Source organism: Staurois parvus, unplaced genomic scaffold (genome assembly GCF_062004578.1).
Source record: "Staurois parvus isolate SC_StPar_1 unplaced genomic scaffold, SC_StPar_1.0 ptg000414l, whole genome shotgun sequence".
NCBI lineage: Eukaryota > Metazoa > Chordata > Amphibia > Anura > Ranidae > Staurois > Staurois parvus.
Window position 1 is genome coordinate 6,722,480 of NW_028318210.1, and position 18,891 is coordinate 6,741,370.

The 18,891-nt window shown below is 40.3% G+C and overlaps 1 protein-coding gene across 1 annotated transcript in view; it reads left to right on the forward strand.

Annotated features, from left to right (window-relative positions):
• Positions 1-2,908: 2,908 nt before the first annotated feature.
• The window catches only part of SPTBN5 (spectrin beta, non-erythrocytic 5), a 435,120-nt gene continuing 419,137 nt past the window's right edge, over positions 2,909-18,891 (forward strand). Inside the window, exons 1-2 of the mRNA XM_089686901.1 lie at positions 2,909-3,028; positions 13,209-13,376. Of these exons, the coding sequence (XP_089543027.1) occupies positions 2,909-3,028; positions 13,209-13,376 (288 nt within the window). The remainder of the gene's footprint in view (positions 3,029-13,208; positions 13,377-18,891) is intronic.

Here is an 18,891-nt window from a genome sequence, read left to right on the forward strand (position 1 = left end):
CCTTGCAGATAATGAGATCTTTGGTGTCAAGCAGCTGGCTCTGTGAAGTGGGATTGACCCATAACTAAGCAGCCCCATCCAATGGGAGATCAGTCAGCCAAAATTCAAGGAACCCGAAGCAAACTCTGGGGTACCCTAGGGTTCCACAGAACTCTGTTGAGAATGGCTGCACTAAGCCATATGCAGGCCAAAGCAGGGTCCATCCTCAAGCATGTAGCAGTCTCCAGGGGTATTCTCTACATTGTCCCTACTCATTGGGAACTTGTCTCATCACTCTCCGTACTGGGGGCACATCAGACTGAGCCAGCAAGAGCTATATATAGCCTCTGTGGGTCCAATATGGCTGCTCAAATTTCCTAAGAACTTGTGCTCTGTCAGACTCTGGCTACCCCAAAATGGCCACCAGGTTCCTAGTACAAAGGTTAGCTCAGTCCTCTGTAAGGTTAACTTTAGCTCTAACAGTAAGCAGTGATCACATGATCACTTTGTTTATTTCTGGCACTATTCAGGGTGTGAATGGGCGATCTGCAAATTGTCGTTTGACTCTGTGCTGTCACCCGATCAGCATGACAGTGCCGGCTACCACACAGCATCACCCTTTTTGAACATGAGGAAAAGAAGTAGCGGCACTCCAATATATAAAAGAGCAGACTTCCTTTTTATTCAGTCCACGAAGATAGACACTGATTCTCCCTCAGAATTACTGATGTACCTAGAGCCCTGTATTGCTCTCTTTTTATCTTCATAGATTGAATAATAAGCAAGTCTGCTGTTTGTATATTGGAGTGCCGCTACTTCTTTTCTCGTTCACCAATCATGGTTGCGGACCAAGTAGGCACACAGACACATCCAGCAGCATTGGATTTCTGGCAGGACAGCCTTGAGAGTTGTATACCCTGTATGCTTTTTCCAGCAACATCCTCTTATACAGTGAGGAACAGAAGTATTTGAACACCCTGCGATTTTGCAAGTTCTCCCACTTAGAAATCATGGAGGGGTCTGAAATTCACATTATAGGTGCATTCCCACTCCGAGAGGCAGAATTTACAAACAAAATTCAGGAAATCACATTGTATGATTTTTAAAGAATTTATTTGTCTTTCACTGCTGAACATAAATATTTGAACACCTGAGAAAATCAGTGTTAATATTTGGTACAGAAGTCTTTGTTTGCAATTACAGAGGTCAAACGTTTCCTGTAGTTCTTGACCAGGTTTGCACACACTGAAACAGGGATTTTGGCCCACTCCTCCACACAGATCTCCTCTAGATCCTTCAGGGTTCGGGGCTGTCGCTGAGCAACATGGAGTTTCAGCTCCCTCCAAAGATGTTCTATTGGATTTAGGTCTGGAGACTGGCTAGGACACTCCAGAACCTTGATATGCTTCTTACGGAGCCACTCCTTGGTTATCCTGGCTGTGTGCTTCGGGTCGTTGTCATGTTGGAAGACCCAGCCACGACCCATCTTCAATGCTCTGACTGAGGGAAGGAGGTTGTTGCTCAAAATCTCACAATAAATGGCCCCATTCATCCTCTCCTTAATACAGTGCAGTCGTCCTGTCCCCTTCACAGAAAAGCACCCCCAAAGCATGATGTTACCACCCCCATGCTTCACAGTAGGGATGGTGTTCTTGGAATGCAACTCATCCTTCTTTTTCCTCCAAACATGACAAGTGAAGTTTAGACCAAAATGTTCTACTTTGGTCTCATCTGACCACATGACTTTCTCCCATGCCTCCTCTGGATCATCGAGATGGTCATTGGCAAACTTCAGACGGGCCTGGACATGTGATGACTTGAGCAGGGGAACCTTCCGTGCAATGCATGATTTGAAACCATGATGGCATAGTGTTCTACCGACAGTGACCTTTGAAACTGTGGTCCCAGCTCTCTTCATGTCATTGACCAGCTCCTCCCTTGTAGTTCTGGGCTGATTCCTCACCTTTCTTATCATCAGTGATACACCACGAGGTGAGATCTTGCATGGAGCCTCAGTCCGAGGGAGACTGACAGTCTTCTTTAGCCTCTTCCATTTTCTAACATTTGCTCCAACAGTTGATCTATTTTCACCAAGCTGCTTGGCAATTGCCCGTAGCCCTTTCCAGCCTTGTGGAGGTCCACAATTTTGTCTCTGGTGTCTTTTGACAACTCTTTGGTCTTGCCCATGGTAGTAGTTGGCGTCTGACTGACTGTGGGGTGGACAGGTGTCTTTAAAGAGCTCAGACAGGTGCTACTAAGTTAGATTAAGGAGTGGAGTAGAGGTGGACTTTTTAAAGGCTTTTTACAGGTCTTTGAGAGCCAGAATTCTTGCTGTTTCTTAGGTGTTCAAATACTTATGTTCAGCAAAAATCTGTCTCTCAGAGTGGGAATGCACCTACAATGTGAATTTCAGACCCCTCCATGATTTCTAAGTGGGAGAACTTGCAAAATCACAGGGTGTCCAAATACTTCTGTTCCTCACTGTATGTATGGTGCTGATCCTGACCCCTCTTTTAAAAAGTGGTTTGCCTGCCATGTTGATCTAATATACAGAATAGTTTGTGAGTCATTGACCCACAAGAAGAATCTAGGGAGTTCTGTCTTTACTTTGACTTCTCTGGCAACATGCTTACTCGAGGAAGCCACACATTTAGCCTGAAATCTAGGGAGCTAACATTTTCAGAAGAAAGCGAGAGAGAGTGTCTTTTTCTTATCCGAAGTTTCCATTTGGTAATTTGGAATTGTCAAAGACTGATCATAAAATGGGTTTTACTGTTATGTGTGCTTATTTGTGATCAATAAATGTTTATCTGCTGGCAAAGTTGGTGAATATGTATTAGAATCATTGGGAATGTTTATTTAAAATTAACTAAAGACTCTAAGTATTGAAATATTCTAACAAAATGTTTGTTTGTTCTCAGAAGAAGCAATGGAGGAAGAAGGAATGCGAGAATATGAGAAAGGACATATTAAAAAGCTGCAAGAGCAGCGCATGGCTATGCAGAAGAAAACTTTTACCAACTGGATGAACAACATCTACAGACAGCATGTAATTAGAATGCTACCTATACTTTTTTTTAAATTATTGCATTTGTTTAAGTATTATTCCATAGCACTTTTATAGAGCATGTAGTATACGATGTACCTTCTTATGCCATGGAGGTGTCACTGAAAGTGAAGATATTTTTTCAAAGTGAAAAGTTTGACATAAGGGTCATTAAAGAAGCTGTGCCAAAAAAATGGCAGGCAGAGGGTGAAGCAGGTACCAGTATTGTCTGGGGTCTTCCTGCAGTCGATCTATTACCTATTACTGACTTACTTGTTCTGCACTGTGTCCCTGCGTGGAAGTGGCCATCTTGGTAGAGGCAGGACTTTGTTTCCTCATGTTGTAGCCTCCAGCAAGGAGAAGAATGAGAAGTACCGTAGTGACATCACCAAGTCTCACTTTAAATCCTCCCTGAGAATAACAGTCAGAGACCAGTGTCCTGGATTTCAAAATGCAGATATATGGGGTGTGACAATTTAATACCCACAATGCCCACAATGTAGCACTATGGTGTTGAATCACACAGCCACTTGCACTCGACCATATTCTGACATATACTTTCACTCGACCAGTTGACTCAGTCTCTATGGAGTAGTAGAAGATATAACACATGTGCTGTTGGTGGAAAATGAGTGACAGGAATCTAGAGCAGCTGATTAACATCAAATTGTGCATGAGAATTGGCAAAAGTGTAAGTGAAACTTTATCTCAGTTACAGCAGGCTTATGGTGAACATTCCATGAAGTGTTTTTGAATGGCATAAGCAGGTTAAGGAGGGGCAGAAGATGTCCATGATGACGGAATAAGTGAGCAGCCAAAAACACAAAGGAAGGATGCAAATGTAGATAGAGTACAAACCCTCAGATACTCAGATTGAATATTGAGCATGTGAATGATGGCAGAAGAATAGAACATGAATAGGGATACAGCGCAGCAGATTCTAACGGAGGATTTGGGAATGAGAAAGATTTTTGCGAAGATGGTGCCTCGAATCTTGACAGAAGATCAGAAAGAACGTTATCTTCAAATTTCATTCGATCTTTTGAAGAATGCGGAGGTGTTTGATAGAGTTATTGGTCCATTCTGGGAATTATCACAGCTTGTACGGCTATGAGGCCGTAGATACAGGAATACCTAGGCACACTCACATACCAAGAAGTGCACTGCTATGTTTCAGGAGATATTCAAGACAAAAGATACATTCTCAGATTGTTTCTTAGGAACATTAAACATGTCTAAATTTTCCCTATAACATAGCAAACCTTCATTTTTTTTAGTTCAGGTCCACTTTGATACTAAATGGTATATTATACATGTAACACCCTGCAGAAATACTGGTTGCAGGATGTTAAATAGACATAAGATGGCAGTGTTCTGCAGCTCAGTTCTCCAGACTCTGTTGAAGAACCACATTTCCCAGATGAGCTAGCTAATTGGCGGAGGCATATAAATACAGAAGCCTGGGAGGGGAAAACTGTGCAGGATGCTGGAGGCCTGGGCTGGGCTAGGCCGCAGAGAGTGAAGGAGTGAGGAGGAATTGCTGACCTCCAACACTGCTGATAACCTTGTGAGCAGACAGACCGAAATGCTGTCATCTGGAGTGATCTGTGTCAGAGGAATCCGGAGAACATGGGGGCCCCCATCTGCACAGAGACTATCTGCTACCTGACCGAAGCCACGGATCTGGTGAGAGACCTCCATACCCACATCATCTAAATTGCAAATGACATTGCTTATTCCAGTTACTTTCTTCTCAGTTTAACATCTATTGTTTTACCTGTTAGTTACCTGTGCTAAGGCCTAGATCGTCCGGCCTATCCTGCCTTAGGGCCTACTAATCATGAGCTTTCAACACATCAAATAACCAGAGCCTGTTGCAATATCTGCAGCCTGCGGGTCAAGTTGTATTAGTGCTTCGGTTCCAGTCTGTGTCATTTGTCAAGGAATTTCTTTATCGCTGTAGTTTGCTGCCCATATAAAGAGGAACTAACCCCTACAGAAGTGTGTTTCGCCCCTTTCCTTAATTTCAGCCTAATTTTAGATTTCACCATCCTAATTCAACATCACTTAAAGGACCAGTTCCCCTTTCTTTCTGTTCACCCTCTCTTAAGGAAATCCTTTCTTTGCATAATTTAAATCCTCATGTGCACCAACTAGGGCTCCATCAGAAGATTGGACACTGCAGTTTAAAGGGACATTGACCTATCTAATGAAAGAGCTCTTTCTTTTTCTCAGAATTAAACCCAGCCACTAGTACCTGAGATCCCAATGTAAGTTAGCTTGACAATTCAATTGTTTCCCCTTCTGCTCGCTTGGGAAGAAACATCTCAGAGCTGGGGTTACCATTTAAGTTCTGAATTGCAGAACATCTATAATTGATTTGAGTATTAGCTGTTATTCCATGCACATACTTTCTTGTTGTTCTACTGTGTATGAATTTTACCTCAATATAATATAACCAAAATATCAGTTCACTCTAAACTGTGCGTGAGTCTATTTTATGGTTGCAGCCATAGGGTTCTTCCGGCCAAAGGTCTCAGGTGGTGTCCTGAAGCAGCTCACGTAACTCGGTGGGCGAAACGCGTTGACATTACAGCGTCGTGACTCCCACGTCCCGGACACTCAGACACCCCCATGTGGCTTTACCAACTAGCCGCGCCACACTGGACTTGCTACTGCAGTCATATGCATACTCATCTCTGCATGGAGTACAGTGGACCAGGATTTATCGGAACCAGTGACCGTATTCGGAGTGGTGAGCTTATACAATTGGACCAGGTTGTGTCCATATTGAGATTCATCCCTTGGATTGTGACTGCTCGGTTGAGTGCTGCACACCTGGTGACTCTTTTTACTGTCAAACAGTGAGAGGCTGCGCCTCACTACAATTCCCACCCATAGGTCACTGTTATCTGTGGCTGCTGTTCACTAGTTCTGGCATTACTGTCAAGCTGACAGTGACCTAGCCATCTGCCGCTGTTAGTGATATCACCATTATATTTAATATGCTCTGACTGCAAGTGGAGATAATCCACACAGGACTATATGTGCATCAGCATCGAGTATTAGGTATGTCTGTGTGCCCAGGCAGGTGTTTTTATGATATGGCAACGTTGTCATTGTGTTTTTTTTTTGTGTACTCTTTTACCTCTGGACTGCACTGTTGTTTAGTGGAGTCCACAACTTTCTGTAGAATTCTGTTTATTCATATATGTCATATGAACATACTGTATCTGTTGTGTAAAAGATTTCCACTAAGTGAAATATGTACTGTTAAAGCTATTAAGGGACATGCAATTGTATTTGTTTATTATACAAATTTGTATACAAATACAAACATTTGTATACAAATACAAACATGCTAAAACAATAACTCATCTTTAAAATAAAGAATACGTCCCCTCTCCTCATTACCATAACATAGGGGAAGATGTTTGGTAGTTCACGGATTAAATGGTGAGAGTTGACAACAGTATTTGAGACAAAAAGTTATTTTTTATATAACACTAGATAGGACTGGATTCATGACAGGATAAATGGGTAGTCTTTAATGCTTAGCAAACAGATAGAAAAGTTGAGATAATATTTTAGCTAGCGCATAACCCCGACAGCACTGGCTTCCTGGCAGTATCAACAGGTATTTTTTAGCGCTTATCAAACAGATATAAAAAATACTTTTAATAGTTTATTTAGCAGACCAAGAACAAAAAAAATAAAAGTACATTATCCATCAACAATCCTAGATTCCGCTTGACTGTCCCTGGTTTTTAATAAAATCTTGGTGTCCCAAGAATCCAGGCTGTGTCCCTGAGCCAAGTGCTAGAGTGCTTAATCCAGTTTTCTGCAGACTCTTTGGGGTGGAGTGCTCGTGTGTTCCATAGAGTCTGTATAGTCCTCGTAGTGAGAAAGAGGAGCAACAGAACAAGCCTCAGACCTGCCTCTACTGGACACTGCTGTTCTTTCCACCCCCCGCTGGGCACTATTGTTGTTCCCCCACCCTCCAGTGGAACTTTTGCTCTGCCCTGCTGAGCACTTTTGTTCACCCCCATTTTCCACTGGGAACTAATGTTAACCCCCCCACTAGGTACTATTGTTCTCCCCCATCCCCTGCTTGGCACCGTTGTTCCCTTCCCCTCTACCTTCCATTGAGCACTATTGTCCCCCCTCCCACAACTTTCTCAGCACTGTTGTTCCCCCCACCCTCCGTTAGGCACTGCTGTTTCTCTCACCTCTCACTAGGCACTACTGTTCAGTCTACCTCCCTTGCTTGGTAACACAAATTACTAATCAGCCAATCACATGGCAGAAACTCAATGCATTTAGACATGTAGCGATGGTGAAGACAACTTACTTAAGTTCAAACTGAGCATGAGAATGGGGAATCATAATGTGAAGTGCAAAAATGCTGCGCTACATGAAACAAAGGCACAATCCATGATATAACCAAAAAACAAAGTGAAAAGATAAATGTACATATATATATTAGACAAAAAAATTGTAGAAAAATATTAATATTGAAATAAAAATATAAATATATATACAGTTGCAAGAAAAAGTATGTGAACCCCTTGGGATTACGTGTAGTTTTGCATGAATTGGGCATAAAATGTGCTCTGAACGTCATCTAAGTCACAACAATAGAAGAACACAGTCTGCTGAACATACTACTACACAAACATTAGATGTTGCCATGGTTTAATTGCACATAATATGTAAACATTCACAGTGCAGGGAGGAAAAAGTATGTGAACCTTTGGAATTAATAACTGGTTGACCCTCCTTTGGCAGCAATAACCTCAACCAAACGTTTCCCGTAGTTGCAGATCAGACCTGCACAACGATCTATAGTAATTTTGGACCACTCCTCTTCACAAAACTGTTTCAGTGTAGCAATATTCTTGGGATGTCTGGTGTGAATCGCTCTCTTAAGATCATGCCACAGCATTTCAATCGGGTTGAGGTCAGGACTCTGACTGGGCCACTCCAGAAGGCGTATTCTGTGTTATTGCAGCCATTGTTTTGTTGAATTACTTGTATGCTTTGGGTCATTGTCCTGTTGCATCACCCATCCTCTGCGGAGCTTCAGTTGGCGGACAGATGGTCGTACGTTTTCTTGCAAATTGTCTTGATAAACTCTGGAACTCATTTTCCCATCAATGACAACAATCCGTCCAGGCCCTGAGGCAGCAAAGCAGCCCCAAACCATGATGCTCCCTCCGCCATGTTTTACAGTGGGGATGAGGTTTTGATGTTGGTGTGCTGTGCCTTTTTTTCTCCACACATAGTGTTGTGTGTTCTTCCCAAACAACTCAATCTTGGTTTCATCTGTCCACAGTATATTTTGCCAGTAGTGCTGTGGAACATCCAGGTGCTCTTTTGCAAACTTCAAACGTGCTGCAATATTCTTTTTGGACAGCAATGGCTTCCTCCGTGGTGTCCTCCCATGTACTCCATTCTTGTTTAATGTTTTCCTTATTGTAGATGTGTCAACAAAAATGTTAGCATGTGCCAGAGATTTCTGTAGGTCTTTAGCTGACACTCTGGGATTCTTCTTTACCTCATGCAGCATTCTGCGCTGTGCTCTTGCTGTCATTTTTACAGGACGACCACGCCTAGGGAGAGTAGCAACAGTGCTAAACTTTCTCCATTTGTAGACAGTCTGTCTTACCGTGGACACATGAACATCAAGGCTTTTGGAGATACTTTTGTAACCCTTTCCAGCTTAATGCAAGTCAACAATTCTTGATCGAAGGTCTTCTGAGAGCTCTTTTCTGCGAGGCATGGTTCACATCAGACAGTGCTTCTTGAAACCAGTAATCCCAAAACAGGTGTGTGTTTTTTAAGGGCAGGACAGCTGTCAGCAACACATCCAATATCATCACACTGATTGGAGTCAAGGTTGGCTCACTCCTGGCTCCAATTAGCTCTGGGAGAAGTCATTAAGCTAGGGCCTCACATACTTTTTCCTCCCTGCACTGTGAATGTTTACATGTTATGTGCAATTAAACCATGGCAACATCTAATGTTTGTGTAGTATTATGTTCAGCAGACTGTGTTCTTCTATTGTGACTTAGATGACGTTCAGAGCACATTTTATGCCCAATTCATGCAAAACTCCACGTAATCCCAAGGGGTTCACATACTTTTTCTTGCAACTGTATATATATATATATATATATATATATATATATATATAAAATACAAAAACACACACAAAAAATTTAAAATAAAGAATATTTTTAAGTATGAATCAAACAAAAGTCATTCACAAAATCAAGTTCAATCAATATAGTGTTCATTCAGTGAACCCTCCTTTGGATACCAAAAAATATGTGCATCTGTCATCAATTCCCATGCAAAGACATCCTCCACCATATATCTGCTCACCTCACGCAGTGTGACCTTACATTATACAATGTTATGGTCTAACGGCACTTTTGGTCCCATATGGACTCAGAAGATCAGCTTGCTGAATGAAGACTCCAAAGTAAGCTCCCTCCTAATAAGCATCTTTGTATCAGCCGTAATCTTCATTAAAAAGAACTCAACATAGTGCTTTATTCTTTTAAACTTTTATTCATCAATTAAACAAGAAATACACTCACATTCCGGAGGTGTATTTTGCACCAGGTATGATGAACATCCAGTGATGTACTGATTAAACACAAGATACTGCCATCTATTGTTTAATCAGTACATCACTGGATCTTCATCATACCTGGTGCAATATACACCTCCGGAATGTGAGTGTATTTCTTATGTTTAATTGATGAATAAAAGTTTAAAAGAATAAAGCACTATGTTGAGTTCTTTTTAATGAGGAATACGGCTGATACAAAGACGCTTATCAGGAGGGAGCTTCTAATATATACATATATATATATATATATATATATATATATATTTATCGTTTCACTTTTTTTTTGGTTATATAATGAATTGTGCCATTGTTTCATGTAGCACAGCATTTTTTCTCTTCACATTATGATTGTATAAATTGCCCCACCGAGACATGGGTTGTGTACACTAGTGGCTACAGTATTTTAATTGTAATTTTTTGTTTTTATTTCACCATAGTTAGGGCTTTCGTTATTCAATTTATATGAAAATGGGGAAGAAAGGGGATTTATGTAACTTTGAACGTGGCATGGTTGTTAGTGCCAGATGGGCTGGTCTTAGTATTTCAAAAACTGCTGATCTACTGGGATTTTTACACACAAACATATCTAGGGCTTACAGAGAATGGTCTGAAAAAGAGAAAATATCCAGTGAGTGGCAGTTGTGTGGACGAAAATGCATTGTTGATGACAGAGGATGACAGAGGAATGGGCAGATTGGTTGCTGTGACATTCAGATGGTAGGGTCAGAATTTGGCATAAACAACATGAAAACATGGATCCATCCTGCCTTGTATCAATGGTTCAGGCTGGTGGTGTAATGGTGTGGGGGATATTTTCTTGGCACTAGCAAGGTGTACCTAATAAAGTGGCTGGGGAGTGGATATGTATTCAAAACTGGTATAGAGATACTCACAGGTCTTTCAGAGGAGAGAGATAAAACAGCAATGTTTTTATTGATGTTTCGTTGAAGCTCAGTCCATCTTTCTCAAGGGGGCCTCTATACTAGTTTGGATTTGATTGTTTTGGTTTTTTTGCAGGTGAGCACCTGGGCATTTACCTCAAACAGAGTATAGTGGCTACCCTTGAGACTATATAAAGTATATATATGTCTCCAAGAGTCATCACACTCTGAAATTTCTTGCTCATAAACAGCATTGAACCTGACAAAGAACAAGGAGGCTCAAAACTGTTGTGCAGTTTTATGAAGGCAAATGAAGGCAAACAAGTCTGCTGACTCTCCTGATGTGTTGAACTGGCAGATCGGAGCCTGCCTGTCTCCTGCACACAGCACACTCATAGCACAGTAATTATGGGGTATCATGTACTGCGGACTATGTATAGCCTATACAATATGTAGGCCCAGACTCTAACTATGCTTTTTTATGCCATGCCCAATTATCCGCACAATTTAACCACGACCATTTTTGGTGTGTCTTGTTTAGCGTGCCGCATGTCTTCTCAATCCCAAGGTGCACCTCTTTTTTCAAATGCGAAAGTTAGGAGGTACTGTAAATTCACATGCAAGAGGTGTTTCTTTTTAACCTAGAACAATACCATGATTTGGTTATACTGGCACAGGACCCACTGATAAGTGTGATTTATCTACAGATTCCCTCTAGCAGTGTAGGTGTGGTGTGCATTTCCCTTATTCTGCAGTCATAAATCATCTGTAGGGATCTTAGCTTGTACTCTGGCACAGAAAGTTGCCATATTAGTACAGATGATTTCATCTTTCATGGGTGGTTGTTACTTCTATTCTGACCTCTGGACAGTTATAACACATGAGTGATGAGTGTCATAAATGTGTAAGGAATGAGATGTATTTTTATATTGGCAGTAAATGCAGGACATAGACACTTTCTGGAATGTAATTGATTGTGTGCAGTGTGACATTCCTGGCATCAAAAAGATATGATTCTCCTCCCTGATTATTATCTAAGATTACAATTTACAGATATCACCTGCACAGTAAAGTGAACCTGTAATGTGGCCATACTAGTGAGTAAACAGGTTTACTTTACGGGAGGGACCATATTGAGCCAGTACTCTCCTTTTAAGGTCTCTCTTGCTGCTCTGATCTGCTGTCAGACAGACCCCTGGAGAAATACCCTATACTCCTGTGTTTATTTCAACATTCAGGGAGGGAAGACAATCTTAAACCATTTGGTGGTGGATTTGGAAGGTGGCAGTTGGCAGGAAGACCAGTTGGACACATTTAAAAACCTTGTTTGAATGACAGTTCTTCCCCAAGACAATGAGTTTAGAGAATCTGACGACTACTCCCTCCTCCCCAGTTCATTGACATAAATCTAGATTTTCAGATGAGTTGAGCACACATCTGTGGGACAGCCAACTGTGAGAGCAGCCACATGGCGATTGAGTTGTGTCTGGAATTACAACTACCCTAACTTAAAGCATATCTAAACGCAATAAAAAATGTAGTAGGGTATGTTGCAGTTTACCAGTCCTTAGATGTGGTTTCTGCATTTGTTTTGCTTTAGGCCAAATAAAAGAAGTTTATTATTAGAGTTTCTATATGCCTTTATATGGAGATATTACATGTGAGTATGTCCTGGATTTACTCCATGAGCGACATCCCTTCAGTCATCTGGATATCCCAATAATATCAAACAGTATCTGTATGTTTGAAGGAGCAAGAAACTTCAAATTACTCCCAAAATTGCTCCCAAATTGTGAACATTCTCACCCTATCATGAAGAGTAAACTTAGAGAAATAGCAGCATTAACAATGTAAGTTTTACATAAGAAATTTAGAAGTAACTTCATTTTTCTTCAGAAAAACAACCCCCCAGGTGATCAATGTACATTGTAAGAATTATAACAAACTTTATAGCAGATTCCTACCTTTTTTTTTTGCTGTGAAGTAATGGCTGTTTGTTTTGCTATGTCCTTTGCAGACTAAATATGAATGGAAGGATCTTCATTATTTTTGACTGGCGCATTCTCAGTGCTCTGATAAGAAAAGCTGCAGGGTCTGCATCCCTTTACAAGTATTCAACCCTTGCGGAGTATCTCAACAAGACTCAAATTCTTGTTGGGTGTCTAAAATCTGATTTGTATCTTAGTGCAGACTTCTTGGAAAATCACTGAGCCAATCACACAAGCAGTAAATTACAATTCTTGGAGCATCCTGTACCCCAACAGTGTACAGAATGTCTCCAGGTTGCTACATTACATGTTATTTTACAGAAAATTACAGTGGCTTCAGACTGAAATGGAAAGGTAATTTTCAATAACATTAAAGCCACAAATCACATCGATCCCAGAGCAGGACATTAAAATAAAGCATGGCTTGTGTAGCAATTGTATACCCTATATTATTTTTATCACTTGTATATTTTTTTCCACAAAAGTAGAGTTACCCTTTCAGTCATCACATGAAATGTGTTTGTTGGTCTGTGGGTTGTTTTGTAATCTTTACAAATTAGTGGATGAGACTCCTTTAATATATAAATGAGGCTCACTGTTGTCCCATACATGTCTGGTATTGGAAACCTTCTCTGGGAACATGTTGGTCTGATCTGCTCTTTGTTTCTGTACAGGATTGTCAACCCATTACAGATATATACACAGAACTATGTGATGGCCTGTACCTGCTTCGGCTCTTGGAATATATTTCAGGAGAACAACTGCCTAAACCAGCACGAGGGAAGATGAGGGTTCATTTTCTGGAAAACAACAGCAAAGCTCTCATCTTCCTGAAGTCCAAGGTCAGTATAAGTATACTACTGTATATAAGTATAAAGAGAATTGGGATGGGGGTATTTTTACATATTGGCCAGTGAACAGGAAAAAGTGACTTAGATGAGCCAATGGCTTGTTGCTATGACTTATAACATTTTACACATCTGCTAGTTTTCCAGATCTCTCATGGATGTTTATATATCTGCACTTTCTTTACAATCCTAATTCACCATGCTGCTATGAAACTTAAAGTGGTTCTAAATGCAAGGCATTTTTTACCTAATGCATTCCCTTCATTAAGGTAACAAATGTCCCAGTACTTGTAACACCTCCTCACATCCCTATATACTTACTTGCGTCCTGTCTTGATCCAGCACTGTGCCCGTCTGCAGCGGCACTGGTCTCTATTGCTTTCCTCACAGAGGCAAAAGTGGGAACCATTGGCTTCTGCTGATGTCAATCAAAACCTCTGAGGAGGTAGTGGGTGGCGAGGCCGAGCCATGCTGTGCATGTCCATAGACGCACACGCAACCCAGCTCAGGAGTGAGCCGGCAGGTGTTCCTCCATACCAAGTGGCTTGCTATGGGGACACACACAGAAGATGAGGAGCCAAGAGCATTGGTGGGAAACCGCAGAAGAGAAGGTGCACAGAGCAGGTAAGTATCCTAGGGTTTTTTATTTTAATTAAAAAATTATCCTTTACAAACGCTTAAGGTCACTAAAATAAAGCTGACCCTGCAAATAAGACCTTAGAGACTCACCTCGAAGGAACCCTGTATCTCTACAATTTTAATAGAATAGTTTTTTGTGAGCCACCAGGAGTTAACTTACTCTATTATTAGTGTTAATTGTGTGCTTAAGTGAATATTTATTAAATATTAGATCGCTAGGCACTGATTACACCCTCTCTAGGTGTATAAATATAAACTATGAATTCTTATACTGTACCGCGCTCCAATATTATCAACCTTTTGTGATTGACCTTTTTTGATTGTGTGAATTTCTTAATATACCACCTATAATCCAATCATTACTTACTTCTATGGTGCTTAAATATACAATTAACATAAATTAATTTAAAAATGTGAATTAAAAAATTATATGTGATTATAACAAATATTAATAAAAAATTAATGAAAAATTGGAATGTCAATTCTATGTGAATAAAATTAATAAAAAATTAATAAAACATTAATAAAAAATGGGAATGTCAATTATTTTCTTTGAATTTGAGATGGTTTTGTTATTCAATTTAGTTAATGTGATGAGTCTGTGTTCGCAGCTTGAACCTCTCCCTCCTGTCTCCTCTCCTCTCTCCTCAGCACAGCCTTCTCAATTGTGCTTTCTTCACTGGCTGCTTTGTTTATTCCTCCATATACGGAACATGCAGAGAAGGGAAAAGAAACATAGTGTCTTATCCGGGATATAAGTGATTTATTGCTCTTTGATCTCCCACTCACATTGTGTAAATGTAAATAGCGCTTTGCATACAATGTATCCAGAACGTGCTTCAGACAGCCTGGCTGGTGTGTTTGCTTTCAGTAAATATACTCGCTGTTCCTCTGTGGATGCGTGATAACGTCACCGCCCCTTCCCTACGCGTTACGCTACAGGGACTCGTAACTTCCTCTGGGGGATGTGGATCAAATCCACATCCCCCAGAGGAAGCTACGAGTCCCTGTAGCATAACGCGTAGGGGAGGGGCGGTGACGTTATCACGCATCCACAGAGGAACGGCGAGTATATTTACTGAAAGCAAACACACCAGCCAGGCTGTCTGAAGCACGTTCTGGATACATTGTATGCAAAGCGCTATTTACATTTACACAATGTGAGTGGGAGATCAAAGAGCAATAAATCACTTATATCCCGGATAAGACACTATGTTTCTTTTCCCTTCTCTGCATGTTCCGTATATGGAGGAATAAACAAAGCAGCCAGTGAAGAAAGCACAATTGAGAAGGCTGTGCTGAGGAGAGAGGAGAGGAGACAGGAGGGAGAGGTTCAAGCTGCGAACACAGACTCATCACATTAACTAAATTGAATAACAAAACCATCTCAAATTCAAAGAAAATAATTGACATTCCCATTTTTTATTAATGTTTTATTAATTTTTTATTAATTTTATTCACATAGAATTGACATTCCAATTTTTCATTAATTTTTTATTAATATTTGTTATAATCACATATAATTTTTTAATTCACATTTTTAAATTAATTTATGTTAATTGTATATTTAAGCACCATAGAAGTAAGTAATGATTGGATTATAGGTGGTATAGTAAGAAATTCACACAATCAAAAAAGGTCAATCACAAAAGGTTGATAATATTGGAGCGCGGTACAGTATAAGAACCCTGTATCTCTGCTGCAGTGAAGAAATGTTAGTGGCTGAAAACATCTTCAGAAAGCCACACTTCCTGGAGTGTCAAATGCCTGGTTCCCTCCTGGAACATGTAGTTTAGTCCACCAGCCCCTGGATCACCACTGTGTTCTGTAGTGACATAGACTGACGTATTGCAGTAGAGATCTCGGGCCTGGTAGAGTTGAGTGTCTAAGTTGTCCTTTGCAGGAGCAGCTTTATTTTATGTTTTGGTTTTACAGACAGAGTTCCTGTAATGTACAAAAGCATGCCAAAGTGGCCTCTCAGTACTGTATGTAATTGCAGTATGTCTTATGCACTTATTAGCAAGCAGTGCAATGCAATCATTGATAAATAGACATGTGTGATTCATTACGAATCGAAATTCAGACTAAATTTTTGTTTTTCAGATGTATCCTAATCTCTGAATAACAACAGTAATGAATTTTAACAAATTTGAAATTAATTATAACAAAACAAAGAAATTCATTTTTTTCATTCGGATGTTTGGAGCATCCAAAATAACAAATGATCCAAATTGATTTGTTAATAGATGGTTATTAAGGAGTGTCTGACTGACAGCAGAATGTAAATGAAAGAAATGTAAAAAAAACAGCGTGGGGATCCCCCCTCAATTCATACCAGGCTCTTCAGGTCTGGTATGGGTTTTGAGGGGAACTCAAAAAAATGGTATGAGGTCCCCCCCAAAATCCATATCAGACTCTATCTGACCGTGCAGGCCAGGAAAGAGGGGGAGGACTAGCGAATACCAGGCCACATGTCCTCAGCATGAAGGGGTGCTTTAGGGGCTGAGGCCAGGGTTGTGGGGGTGCGGGGGCATGACTTATCAGATCCTGGCCCCCCAATGTGAATGAGTATGAAGTACATAGTACCTCTACTTATTCACCAAAAAAATTGTGAAAAATAAATAAAAACACAAACACATATTTTGACAAGTCCTTTATTAAAAAAAAAATAAACATTTTCCCTGATGTGAATCCAGCGTTAATCACGATACTCCCATGCCATGCGCTGACAATGACACAATTAGTATTATTTTCCTTCATGTAATGCTATACCATTACAGATTTAACTTAGCCAATAATAAGCAAACAATAGCTTTATAGTTGAAGAAATATGTAACTTATTACAGATAAACATATGTCAAAGGCAGATTATTACAATGGATGTAACTTGCAACTTCATTTGGGACTGAGGTCATTTACAACTTTAGGCTCGGTAAGGTCACTTGGCATGTTGAATCTAGCAACCAATTGACTTCTCCCCTGCACCTTCCTTCTTAGGTTAGAATAGAAATTTATCAGAGGAAGCTGACTGCTATGGGCAACACCTACAGTCCTTTAATTTGCTTTTATAGTAACGGTACATAGAGATACCCATTGCTATATTTAAATAATTTTTGCCTGGCGTCCATGCTAATTCAATGATTGCAATAGTTTTTGGGCTGATTTACTGCTTCACTCTGCAGCGGGAGGTTCGTTTGGTTGAACACCCATTCGTCTGTCCCTTCACACAAGATTCTCCATAGACTGTACAAAGAGCAGGTGTTCCTCATATTTTCTCCTGCAGGTTGAATGTTCTTAGCCTATTAACTTGTATAGTCAAATGTTCTTAAGCTATTCAAATTTTAATATTGTTATACTCGCCCAGCGAAAGGCAACAAGGAAACTATTACACATACAGTATATTACTTTACAAGAATTATTTATTATGCTTGCACAAATGTTGAGACATTTGAAAAGCACATTTTTTTATAAATCGGCTCCTTTGTGTCAGTGACCCAGAACAAGCATGCTGATAGAGTTCTTACTTTATTCTGATCAGACCTGATGCATGTTTGTCCTGAGTTAGTGACTAAGTATCAAAACCAAAGGAGCCCAGGTAACGAAACTCAGCAATGACTGCTCACAGTATTATCTCAGTACAGATGAATTTGAACCATGAAGGCCAATACTGGTTCATCATGTAAATGTTTCAGGTAGAAGAAGCAAGACAATCAGTTATTTGATTGATATTTTTAATTGCTCACATATTTGAGTCTGATGAGTTTTGTCACTTTGTGTATCTGCCCTTTGCCACCTCCATCCCTCCACCTGTATATATGAACTATATTCCTTTGCTGGCTGGGATATCCATGGCACAAACCCATACACAATATTGTTGAAATATGAAAGTCAGACAGCATAATTCTTTTATGCCTTTACTGATCTTCTGGTGTATTGCGGTCATGGAATACATAGCAGTAGTTTTGGAAGTTAACCAACTCAAAGGGAAAAATATAACAATTGGAATGTAAAGGTTTTCCACAATTAAGTATACTTGGATGCCAGTAAAACATTTTGACATCCAAGTCCTTTATTGCCCTTAAACACAGTATGTATGACGTGCAAATGATTTGTCCATAAAGTCTATCTATTATTTTTTTTTTGGATAGAGTTAAAAAAGGGTTGGAACCTCAATAATGCTTTTTTTGCTGCCTTTGTCCCCACTACAGAGATTGACTCTCTCTGTCTTGGTGACTATTGTCAATACTGTAGGAGAGAAAGTGATGGAAAAACAATAAAATTTACAGTTGTCAACAAAACAGTTATAGTATATATCTTATACAGGAACAATTGTTCTGACGACAGTTAAGAGGGAAATTCCTTTTACTTCCTCTTGTGTCTACCGCTACCTTTTCAGTTCTTTTTCTCCTCTATACCAGTGTTTCTCAACCTTTTTCAGTCAAGGCACTCTTTCAAATTATGGATAATCTCAAGGAACCCTTTAAAACTCTGCACAATCTCAAGGCACCCCATTCTAAACTGTAAAAAAACTATTCTACACACACCCAGTACACCCAATATTAGAGGTGATTTATTCTTTCAAAGCAAATACACATTTGCATACTGATACCGACTAGTGTTCCAATGTGTCTCTCACTTTCTCTCCCTCACTCAGCTAATGTGACCCCAGTAAGGGGCGTATCTACCGCAAGGCAAACAAGGCATTTGCCTAGGGCATACATTTTTAGGAGGGCGGCACCGCCCACCAGAAGAAGGGACCTGTTGAGCAGATGCGGACACAGCCATGCAGGGCTGCCATCAGAGGTACTGCTGTAGGTGGCCCGGACAGCAGGAGGATCAGTGTGGTGGCGGAGAGCAATTGCGGAATGAT